A 12,796-nucleotide genomic window follows, 5' to 3' on the forward strand; every position below is an offset into this window, starting at 1 on the left:
GAATCTGCCATTTCTTGTGTTTTGTTTTTATCTGCCATCCTGTATTTCATAAGGTCTGACTGGGTTCACACCAAGAAAACTGACCTTCGTGTGGTCAAAGAGCCTTTGTTTGTTTGTTGCCCATTCATATACTTGAACAGCAGGTGTCAGTGTTGCTCTTAATATAGCTGAAATATGCAAAAAATAGAAACACATTAATTGCTTGTATAATCCCAAACACATTATTTCATAGAACATGGCAACATGGGCTTAAATGTACGAAGGACTAAAATAAACATAGAAGAAAACAAAACATTCAAAGTACAAAAATATATTTGATATGATTGGAAATGATTGGTTATGTTCAACTGTGATTGGTTCATCCAATAAATCAGTTTGTGAATCAGTCTGAATGCACAACATATGGGAAGAAATGTAAACAACTTAGATATAACCACTTTATGTCAAATTAAAGCTGCAGTAGGTAACTTTTGTAAAAATATATTTTTTTACATATTTGTTAAACCTGTCATTATGTCCTAACAGTAGAATATGAGACAGATAATCTGTGAAAAAATCAAGCTCCTCTGGCTCCTCCCAGTGCTCCTATTGCCATTTGCAGAAATACATCGCTCCCGTTAAGAAACAACCAATCAGAGCTGTGGTCCGTAACTTTGTTTGTGTTCAAAATGTAGAAAAATTTATATAATAAGTACACCATGAATCAATTTTCCAAACCTGGTTTTTTGCTTGTCCTGAATCACTAGGGGGCACCTATAATAAGTGTTTATATTCTGACTATTTTAGATTGCTTCGGGGATACCGCGGCGGAGTAACCCAGTACCTTTGTGATTCTTCATAGACATAAACAGAGAGAAGTAGTTCCGGCTACGATGTTCTTCCGCAAGACGCAAGCAGTTCTGTTTATTAACCGCTAGAGCGTCAAAAGTTACCAAATGCAGCTTTAAGGCTTAAAATGGCATGACAATGATCTGTGCAAGTTTTAGTGTTCAATCAGCTTAGTGAAATTTAAAGTAAATCTCTGAGTCTGTGACTGATATTTACAGAGATATGAAAAATAAAAATAAAAATAGTTCAAAGTTGTCTAATAAAAAGAATAGCTGAACGTAAGTTAAAAATATACTGTTTAAATTATACTGCTGTGAGTTGTTTTAATAAATGTAAAATGCTTAAAAACACTGTTGATGAGATTTATACATGACTTCAGTAAATAGAATATTGATTACACTGTTGTTAGTGTAATTAATACATGACTTTAATAAATAGAATATTGATTACACTGTTGTTAGTGTAATTAATACATGACTTTAATAAATAGAATATTGATTACATTGTACCTCTCCTTGAACTGTCACCTTATCGTGGTGGAGAGGTTTGAGTACCCGAATGATCCTGGGAGCTATGTTGTCTGGGGCTATATGCTCCTGGTAGGGTCTCCCAAGGCAAACAGGTCCTTGGTGACGGGCCAGACTAAGAACAGTTCATAAAACCCCTTATGGCAGATTTAAAATCAAGGACCGTGACGTCGCCCGGCATGGCGCAGCCGGGGCCCCACCCTGGAGCCAGGCCCGGGGTTGGGGCCCGTATGCGAGCGCCTGGTGGCCGGGCCTTCCCCCATGGGGTCCGGCCGGGCTTAGCCCGAAGGAGTGACGTGGGGCCGCCCTCCTGTGGGCTCACCACCTGCAGGAGGGAGCGTAAGGGGCCGGTGCATAGAGGATCGGGCGACAGTCGAAGGCGAGACCCCCGACGACCCGATCTCTGGACACGGAATCTGGCTTTACGACCGGTCCCTGTACGACCGGAGCAAGAGCTTGGTTCGCATTGCCGGCAGTAAGTCAGACCTGTTCCCGGTGCATGTTGGACTCCGGCAGGGCTGCCCTTTGTCACCGGTTCTGTTCATAATTTTTATGGACAGAATTTCTAGGCGCAGCCAAGGGCCGGAGAGTGTCCGGTTTGGGGACCATACGATTTGGTCGCTGCTTTTTGCGGATGATGTTGTCGTGTTGGCATCCTCAGACCAGGACCTTCAGTGTGCATTGGGACGGTTTGCAGCCGAGTGTGAATCGGCTGGGATGAGAATCAGCACCTCCAAGTCCGAGGCCATGGTTCTCAGTCGGAAAAGGGTGGATTGCCCACTTCAGGTTGGTGGAGAGTTCCTGCCTCAAGTGGAGGAGTTCAGGTATCTTGGAGTCTTGTTCACGAGTGAGGGAAGGATGGAACGTGAGATTGACAGACGGATCGGTGCAGCTTCTGCAGTAATGCGGTCGCTGTACCGGTCTGTCGTGGTGAAGAAGGAGCTGAGCTGTAAGGCAAAGCTCTCGATTTACCGGTCAATCTACGTTCCTACTCTCACCTATGGTCATGAGCTGTGGGTCATGACCGAAAGGACAAGATCCCGGATACAGGCGGCCGAAATGAGCTTTCTCCGTCGGGTGGCTGGGCGCTCCCTTAGAGATAGGGTGAGAAGCTCGGTCACTCGGGAGGAGCTCAGAGTAGAGCCGTTGCTCCTCCACATCGAGAGGAGCCAGCTGAGGTGGCTCGGGCATCTATTTCGGATGCCTCCTGGACGCCTTCCCAGGGAGGTGTTCCAGGCACGTCTCACCGGGAGGAGGCCCCGGGGAAGACCTAGGACACGCTGGAGGGACTATGTCTCCCGGCTGGCCTGGGAACGCCTCGGGGTCCCCCCGGAAGAGCTGGAGGAAGTGGCTAGGGAGAGGGAAGTCTGGGCGTCTCTGCTTAGACTGTTGCCCCCGCGACCCGGCCCCGGATAAGCGGAAGATGATGGATGGATGGATGGATGGATGGATTACATTGTTGTTAGCGTAAAAATATAAAATAGATTTGTACAATACATTGTAACAATTGTCATGCCAATAAAGCACATATTGAATTGAGAGAGATAGGTCACTCATCTATACAGCCGTAGGACATGAGCTTTTTTATTATTAAAATATATATGATAATAATAATAATAATAATAATAAACTAGCAAAGTATGAAAATATAACTGGTCTATATTACAAGTCTTGTGAAGCTACTGGATACTTGTGTGTGAGACTTGTATGCGACACTAATTCTATTGATTAAAATAGAGTCATATTGACAAATTCAGACCGATTCAGCAATATAGTGTTTTTCTAAATATAAAGTGCAAGATTAGAAAGGAAAGGACTCAAAGGACAATTTATTCATAAATTTGACCACTATTTCTGTCTCTAAAAAAATTATGTTCATAAATAAACTAAAGGTGCGTTCTAATTCGATTATGCAGATTCGGTGGCCACTACATGCCGTCCATGCAAACTTCTGCAAAGCTTGCACTGAGGCGACTTCTACACGACAGTCAAAGTGGCATACGTCATGAAAGTGTGAACTCAAAAGCAGACCACTTTAACGATATGTGTTTTGGACCAAATTCAGTCAGATTTGAACCAAAAAAGCAAAAAAATTCTAGTAACTACATAGTAGAATTTCTTACAGATTTGGAATGACATTGGGGCATGTACATTTCTGGGTGCACTATCCCTTTAACAAAAAAAGCAGGAAGGAGGGCAACAGGAACAGCGGCATACTGGGTTTTAATCCAAAATGCTGTTTTCCAGTTCCCCATCCTAATCGGAATTACCTTCATGTTTTCCATGCCCTTTTTGCAGATCCTTGTTTATTTGTGAACAACACACTCCCTGGTACCACAAATAAATATTTAGCAGTAATTAAGTCGTAATAGCTTTTAGCGAATGCTCTGTCCCCCTTCCACCTAGACAGATGACACAGACACCCAGCTCTCTTTGCCACCGTCAGACCGGCTGCATAATAATTGGGTGTTCGCACAGAAGTAGGGTTCTTTAAATGTCATTCGCCCTGCTAAAATAAAGCTGGAAAAAGAAGAGGAAATAACTGTACTTTTGAAAAAAACATTTTTTATTGAGGGATAGAAATGATTAGGGACTGGGAATATTCATCTATTTTAAATGAAGATAACAAGATTCAGTTCTCTTTGAGGACTATTTCAGAGACTACATACTCAATACCATCCATCTTACACAAAGAACTACAAAAGTGCATTAGTGCCTGTGCACCTTTTCAGCAGCCTTGGTTCCGGAAGTATACTTCCCTTTCATTTTAAACCAAATCAGCTACGAGGGGAAACGCAACAACATACACTTTAATTTGAATCAAGTATTTGAAAATCGGACAAGAAGACAAATGTAGCTGTGTTTTTTACAGCTTTATTAAGGGAAAGAACTACAATCCCATGAAGCACTGTGAATGACAATCATATATAAACACAAAGGCACACACACACACACAAGTAATTTTCTTCATGGGAGTGAGAGTTTTAAAAACTGTTTTGGTGTGATTTGCTCACTATGATTCTCTGATTGGTGGATATTTTGTTCCATAATCATTGTTAATGTAGCTTTTCACTAGCAATTCTGCTGTTTGTTTAAAAATACTAATCATCAAAAGAATCCAATTAACATTTACAGATTCAATATTTATTTCCAGAAGCTGTACTATTGCACTCTACAGCACCCCCCCCCCCCTCCCCGTTGTTCCAAACATGTATTTCTTTTGAATGACATTCTTCAAAATATCATCTTTTGTGTTCTGCAGATAAAATAAAGTCATACAGGTTTGGAACCACATTAGGGTGAATAAATGGTAACAGAATTGAGATTTTCGGGTGAGGACCATGACAACTTTGTAAAAAATCACATTCATCAAATGTGCCCGCTGTCAAGGCGGCCGCTGGGAGTTCAAGCAGTTTCTTCATTTTATTTAGGTCTCCCTGTAGGCTAATACTCACTGCAGACATTAGCAAAATCACAGTGTGACACCTGGCGGGGGAGTATCTCTTTCCATTACCAGGCACAGAGCCACCATCTCCTCCGGGGAGCCAGACTTAACCGCAATGTAGGCATACTGACAAGAACTGTAAGCTGGTATGCAGGAAAGGGCCTGCAAATTTATGCAGGGGTACAAACGATAACAAAGAACTTTAAATCATTTCATCAATACCACAAACAACTGACAACAATTCTGATTTAACAGAATGCAATGTTTAAGAAGAACGAGACAAAGAGCGACAAAATATTTTGAACAATTTAATATATCAATATATAGATATTTATCAACAACTTGAATTTCATAGAAACGTGAGTGTGACCATTTTGGCATACAGTACAGAAATTCCATGTAAGTACAGTTTTGCTAATGTTAAAACCCCCTCCCTGTTCCCACCACCTCCGACCCACTGACACAGACAGCAGAAAAGCAAACAAAACATAACATTATAGGAAAAAATACATGAACACATACAAGGCACCAATAAATTAAACTGTAACCCTCTCTTTCAACACTAAGTCTAATCTATTAAATAGAATTTCAATTAAATTTATCTAATAAATAAAGGTACAAGTACAAATTAAACACTATTTCTGCGATGTTTGCGGTTAAAATGCAAAAATAAAATTAAGAACGGGAGGAAGAAAAATAAATACAAACACTTTGGCAGATTGTTAATTTTTAGTTACAATCAAGTAGTAAAGAAATCCAGTGCTTTTGAGTACATATAAATCCATATGGTCTACACTCATTTTTTGTCTAGGAGACTAATATACACATCTTCATTTTACAAGAAATGTTTAAAACCTTATCAAAAGTTTTGCTGTATGAAAACATATTTACAAATCATGATTCAGACTCATTGGACTGCAACGGCTACCCCTCCCCCCATCCTATGTAATCATTTATACAGTGCAGAAGGCTTCTTGAAAAAGTTTGTGCAACAAACAGCGTACAAAATGTCTCCATACAGCTATGGACGCATGTTTCCTCAAATGACAGGAATGACAGGCCCTCCTTCCTCCCCCCTACAAACCATACAAAATATGAACAGTTCTTCAAGTAATATACACCATTGTCAACATGATCTCAGGGGCAAACCGTTTTTTTCTCCCACAGGTCACAAAGAGAACAGACGGGAATGTTATCATGACTCTTCTGTGGTTCAGCTCTACAAGTCCACCAAACTAAACAGCACTGTTCCAGGAGAGGTTTCGGCATATCGTCCGTTTTAAAAGAATGGTAGCCCTTTCAAAAGCAACGTTGGGCCGATGTGGATGACAGGTAGACGGTGATGAGGAGGAGTTACGGATATTACGAATGTTAGTCACAGTGGAGTGGGGTGAAGGAGCAGCGTGGCGAATCCCTGCAGTGCTAAAGGAAGGCAGGACTCGCCGTTACATATGCATAGAGTAAGAATGATGGACAACAGTCATGAAGTACTGCTTGTTATCTACTGTACAGAGAGGCTGAAAATCCAAGGTCTAAAAGCCTGTTCTAGAACCTTCTGTGACCAGACTGAACATGTGTTTATAAATTATAATAAACTAAGTGATCTGTTTGTAAAAACCTTGACAGCTAGAGAGTTCAATGCAACTATTTTTTTTTTTGCACTAACTCTAGAGTAGCACCTCAAAACTATGATGAGTTTGGGGTCAGGAGAAAGAAACATTCATGATTAAAAAAAAAACCTGATTAAATCAGCCTAAGCTTATTTGTTGGTCTTAACTGGTCTTCCAGGATGGCTATGCTGATTTTCAGTTGGTTTAGCTGGTCTGCAAGCTGGTCTGCCAACCTTATCAACTGGCAAGGGCATAAAATCCATTTAAAACCAGTTTCTGGTCTTAGTTTGTTTGGTGTCCAGTTGGTTTCAGCTGTTCAACAAGCTTGTCTTCCAGCCTAAACCAACTGATAAGTGTCCAAATTCCATCTGAAACCAGTTTAGGCTGTTTTTTTTTCTCATTTTAGTTGGTCTCCTAGCCTGGTGTCCAGTTGGTTTAGCTGGTCAAGAAAGCTTGCCTTCCAGTCTAAACCAGTCTAAAAAGTGCCCAAAATCTTTTTATTTTTATTTTAGTTGGTCTCCTAGCCTGGTGTTCAGTTGGTTTCAGCTGAAACCAGCTAATGTGCCCAAAATACCAGCAAACTAGATCTAATAAATCCATGGAAGGCGCTTCTGAAGAAAACACATTTATAAATCAAACAATAATTTATGACATGAAAGTTCTGAAAAAGCACATTAAGCAGTTTGATTACCCTGTATTGCTAGTCTTAGATTCTCAAATCGAAAACTAAAGTTTCACTTTTTCAGAACCGTTATTTTTTTTTTAAAGTACTCAAAACATCTAAACTGCTACTGCTTCCAAAGTCCATTCATCCATTATACTTTCCATACTGTATACACCGTTTGAAAAATGGTTAAGGATGAATGAAGATTCAAATTATAATATCGACGACAATAGGTCTGTTATCTCCAAAACATGTCTTCAGTGAAGACATTTCACGCCTATATGATCAGAAAATCAAGTACAGACTAGAGCTTCTTTAATCTTCACAGACAAAAGCCTGAGCAACGAAACTCCCACACGGTCTCTCTTCCTAATGGAAAGCAAACAGTGACTTAATGGAGGATTCTTTGAAATGTGGAGGGATGTTTCACAAGAACCACACACAAGATGCCTCATCACAGCAGAGAAGAGCAAAGGTGGCTCCAGATGCGAGACCAGCCACATGCGGGCCAGAACCAACCATACATCTCCGAGACCAGCCACATGCGGGCCAGAACCAACCATACATCTAAGGGACTTTCGGTAGCCTCCAACAAAGGGCAACTCCCTAGTTCTTCAAAACCATCTGATCTAACATCACACCTCAGTAACAAAGAAACATACTTTCACATGTCAAGTTTTGATCCCTGCTAGAAAATCTTAACCCAGCCTAAGTTATTATTATTTTTTGCTGGTTTTAGATGGTTTAGATGAAGTTAAGATGGCCTTAATGGTCTTTAGGATCTATAAATCAGTGGTTCTCAACCAGGACAAATAGCAAACTATCAGGGGGGCACCAATTACATATTTTCTTTTTAGTTTGTTTCAGTTAGTCTTGGACAAAGTGGGATAACCACTTTTCTAAATCCATCAGAGCCCTTTCGACCCATCAATTTAGGCTAGCTTTTTTTTTTACATTGTCCAATCAGTCAGTGTCTCTCTGACAGTGATACAGAAATAAGCAAGCACTCATTCATCAAACACAGAGAGTTGGAGAGTTGATATGTACAGGAAGCCTATATTCAGGCACTCCTCATTTCCTGTGCCACGTGTTGAACAGATGACTGTTCAAAGGAGCAAAGCTTTGTTCTATGACTCGAATCCATCCCGCCATTAAGTTACCCAATATGGCAGACAATGTCTTCTTTGTCAGCATGCTAAATGCTTAAGAGTTTTCTCCATGGCATGACAAATGTAGGGGCGGAAAACACACATTTATGTTTGTGCGAGAGCATGTGTGTATTTTTGTGTGTCTGAGAGGGAGCGATCTAGACTGTAGATATGAACAAACAGCATTTAAGCCATTATCAAACCTTGGCTACCGTATCTATAAGCGTGTTTGTGATAACAAACCACACAGATTATATCGATAACTGATATTATTTTAGAAAAACTGACATCCTGAGTTACATTTTTGGGGTTATTAATGTGCCTGGGCAGGAAGATTTTAGTTGGACCTAGAAACTTGAGAAAAACGGAAGACCCAGTGCTGGAAATAAATAAAAATGGAAAATATATTATTACCTCTCAAAGCTGGGAGGTGAAACCCTTCATCTCCAGATAGTGGCTGCAGATCTTTTAGAAGGGTCCAATCTGACTCGAGCGACTATGGAAGACGTGAAGGAACACTAGTCTTGGGATTAGAAATATGTAAGCAGGAGGATGGAAAATTACAGACTCTGACTTATTTACAGGTAAATCTTATTTTTTTGTAGTATATTATTTGCTTGTGAGATTATATGAATGCATAACAGCCACATGGTGGAATTTGTGATTTGCTGCAAACATGAATTTTCCACATCCTATCTCCAAATCTATTTCATATTTCCTTCTATTAATCTCCTATGCTAACAGCATGGACTGCCCACAATTCTCTCCCAACAAGTTTTGCCAGACAAAATGGCCATAGCTCAGCTCCAACCAGCTTAACCAGTAATACAATTATTTCTAATAAAAGAAAGAGAAAACTACAGCACGAGGTTTACAGGAGAGCCACTGAGTGTTAGCAACTACTGACGTGATGAGCTATGAAGTTAGTCATCATTAGACAGCACTACTTATAACTACTGACACAGAGCAAGAATGATGCTAGTAGTTTAATTTTAGAATTAGTGATTATTGCCTGAACTGAGGGCTTAAGGGCTGGAAAAGACACTATGAGAAAACAAACCCAGTTTGTAGCTCTCGGCTGTGGAGAGCAAGTGCTCCTGTGTCCTTTTGGCTAACTGCACCTTGCTGCGTTGTTTCGTGCGACCTCCTCGATGGAAGGAGAGATGGAGGACTAAAGGACGTATGGATTCAGGGATGGAGAAGGAGAGTGCAAGTACAAGAATCCCCTCAGGGGAATCCGTCATCGTCCCGACTGAGCGCCACGCGCTGCGGAGAGTAAATAAAAACAACAGTTACACGTGTTGAGAGAAAGGGTGAGAAATAAACACATTGGAAAAAAATGAGAAGGACCATGGAGAAGGAGATGGCTAGAGAAACATCCAATATGCAGATCCCCTGCCCCACACACACACACACACACTGTGAAGAGCGCGATGTGTGGGGCGCTGGAGAGAATCCTGTTATGCCACTGGGGCGGCCCGCCCCGTTTCTGGTGCGCGACTGATGTCTTTATCTCTGCTTGTGCTTGACATGCTGACTGTAGCACAGGAAGTTCAAATCACACTGTTATAATCCCTCAATCTGACTAACAGCTCTCAACAGCGCCATGTTAGCTATTTTGACCCAGGCCGACAGTTATGCAAATATATTAATTAATCATTACACCATCCAAATAAATTACCAGCAAACACCTAAATTAATAAATAAATTAGAATATATTAAAAGATTGTCCAGTCATTTAAGGTGCTCGTTGCTCATCCCTAAAGTAGTTGCACTGAATTAATAAAAAGAACAACAACAACAACTATTGGATAAAGGGAGAGCACAATTTCAAAGCTTTCAAACGTGGAAAGCATTTAAAGCTTTACACACACACAACTTGAGGAAACCAAAGACCATGGCTGCATCCAAAATCGCATACTCCTGTAGTATATAGTAAGCAAAAAAAAAATGTAAAGGAAAAGAGTATTATGTACCACTTCATAGTAGTCTTAAAACAATAGGTGAACAGTTCCCATCAACTTTACTCTTTTCTATCCCATGAGGCCAGAGGAAAGAATTTGTGATTGGCAGTGAATGGGTGATAGGTCACATGATAATGACAATATGGCGAATGTAGTACATCTGGATTAAATTCAAACTAAACACATTCGTACTATATACTAGAACACATTTTTTAACGGTCGCAAAGTAATTACCGTATTTTCCGGACTATAAGTCGCACTTGGCTGGTCCTGCGACTTATAGTCAGGTGCGACTTATTTATCAAAATTAATTTGACATGAACCGAGAGACATGAACCAAGAGAAATAGAAAGAAAACATTACCTTCTTCAGCCGCTCTATGCTGCTCAGTGCTCCTGTAGCATACACTGAGCAGCATATAGCGCCCTCTCGTGGCTGTTTTCTCTTGGTTCTAAATAAATGCGACTTATAGTCCAGTGCGACTTATATACGTTTTTTCCTCATCATGACGTATTTTTGGATTGATGCGACTTATACTCAGGTGCGACTTATAGTCCGAAAAATATTGTACTTATTAAAAATGGTACCTACTCAGAGAGTACGCGATTTCGGAATCAGCCTATGGGAAACACATACAGACTAATGAAACCTCACATGGTAATCCGTACACTAATTAAACATACATTTGAATGGAAATGTGTGGTGAATTATGGGTATAAATATGTGTGACGAAAGAGGTAGCAAAACGCCCTCTCTTAGGGAACGCTGTCTTAGCCCCGCCCACATTTTTATCACTATCCGATTGTCTTCCTCTCTTTGTTCACTTTGCGCTGGAGAGCATAGGTGCCCCTGAGTACCAGTGAGCTGCGGGGTCTGGGATACTGCCCCCTAGTGGCAGTGCTAGGTATGGCTGTCTGGCACTGCCACTCACTGCAGGGTAGACGTGGCCGATCTCCTCGCTGCGGCCGATGTGGATTTCGTCGTCGTCATCCTCTGTGGTCTTGCGATAAACAGGGTTGTCGAAGTTCATGCTCTTGGTGTTTCGTCTCCTCCAGTTGCGCCACACCAGGTAGCCTCCGGTACACATCAGGCCGATGACCACTGTGGCAAGGATAGGAACTGCATGCATTTAACACACAGTCAACACATATGGCGTGGGCGTTAACACAGCCAGGCGACACAGAGCGGTGCATAATAACACATACACGCACAAACACATATTTATTCAAGCTCACACACTCAAACCTTAAGGTGCATCATGGCAGACCAGGGTCAAATGGTTTTATTAAAATGGTTTATAAAACAAGAAATTTGGTGGATGACAATATGTATCAAGGCAAATCTCACTGTATTCCACAGAATCACCAGATGATAACACTGGTGTAAAAACTACACTATGTATAGAACCTACTTGTAATATATCAGCAGTATGCATATTGTGTGCAGTATTTGCATTTTCTGTATGCATGGAAGATCTTACTAATTAATAAAAAGAAAAATAGTGTTTTTTTTTTTCATTCAATGCTTTCTACGTTTGCAACTCTCTTACCAAAATCTAGTACATATTTTAATGGAATTTAAAACCCTTATTTGTGTGATTTTATACCAATAAACATTAAATAAAATCTACAAAATTGTATAGGTTATAAAAGTGTAATTTAAAAAAAGGAAAAAACAAACCTGTCTACATCAGCATGGAAAAAGAGGCTGTAAATGTAGTTTTTTTAATATAAATTTTACTTTTGACAAAAGAAATAATGTTTTCCACAAAAATATTAAGCAGCACAGCTGATTTCAAAACTGATAATAATAATAATAATAAGAAGAAGAATTTTACTAGAGCAGCAAATCAGCATATTAAAATGATTTCTGAAAGACAGAAAACTGGAGTAACGGCTGCTGAAAATTGAGCCTTGCCAACACAATAAAATACATAAATATATTATAATAGAAAACCCTTATTTTATAGTAATAACATTTCACAATATTACTGTGTTACTGTATATTTGATCAAACAAATGCAGCATTGGTGAACATAAGAGACGTCTTCTAAAAACATTCAAAAATCTTATCGTCCTCAATCTTTTAAATGATAATGTACAGTACATAATTTAAGAAGAGTCAGATCATATCACCACCAAAAGGACTACTTTAAAAGCAGGTCTAAAACCCCCAAAATAGCACATATGTATATTTTATAACTAGGGCTGCCAAAGATGCACCTTTCCCACTCACAGTCACACACGCAAACACACACACGTGCGCGCAGTGGCTTACTGGAATATGTGAGAAAACAGGTGTCTAAGGGGTCCAGGGGAAATCGAATTGGACTGTGTGTATGCTCACATAAGCCTACATGTAAATGGTTGGGGGGAGCATATTGCTATTCTCAGTGAATTGATAACCAAGTGTGGCTTTCCTGCAGTGGCTGGCTAACCCATTCCCTATTTTAAAAGATCAACCGTGGCTTCTCTGGTCCCCTGGAAGTTCTCCCTAATTTCTAATTTGACTGGGAAACCTCAGAGACCTCCTCATGATGTGTTTTCCTCCATCAATTAGGTTCTATTGTCTCACTATAAAAACTTTTTTATATGATAATGTTTTTTTTTT

General features: G+C 40.2%; 1 protein-coding gene across 3 annotated transcripts in view; it reads right to left on the minus strand.

Moving 5' to 3' along the window:
* Positions 1 to 6,904: 6,904 nt before the first annotated feature.
* The window catches only part of LOC113050501 (low-density lipoprotein receptor-related protein 8), a 144,490-nt gene continuing 138,598 nt past the window's right edge, over positions 6,905 to 12,796 (minus strand). Inside the window, exons 18-19 of one of the 3 annotated variants that reach the window (XM_026213504.1) lie at positions 11,118 to 11,305; positions 6,905 to 9,488 (exon numbers count right to left, since the gene is read on the minus strand). In XM_026213504.1, coding sequence (XP_026069289.1) covers positions 9,450 to 9,488; positions 11,118 to 11,305 — 227 coding nt within the window. In that variant the 3' untranslated portion in view covers positions 6,905 to 9,449. Of the gene's footprint in view, positions 9,489 to 10,636; positions 11,306 to 12,796 lie in introns of those variants that run through there. The other 2 variants (XM_026213503.1, XM_026213502.1) reach the window with 2 other exon arrangements.

Source organism: Carassius auratus, chromosome 31 (assembly GCF_003368295.1).
Source record: "Carassius auratus strain Wakin chromosome 31, ASM336829v1, whole genome shotgun sequence".
Taxonomy (NCBI): domain Eukaryota; kingdom Metazoa; phylum Chordata; class Actinopteri; order Cypriniformes; family Cyprinidae; genus Carassius; species Carassius auratus.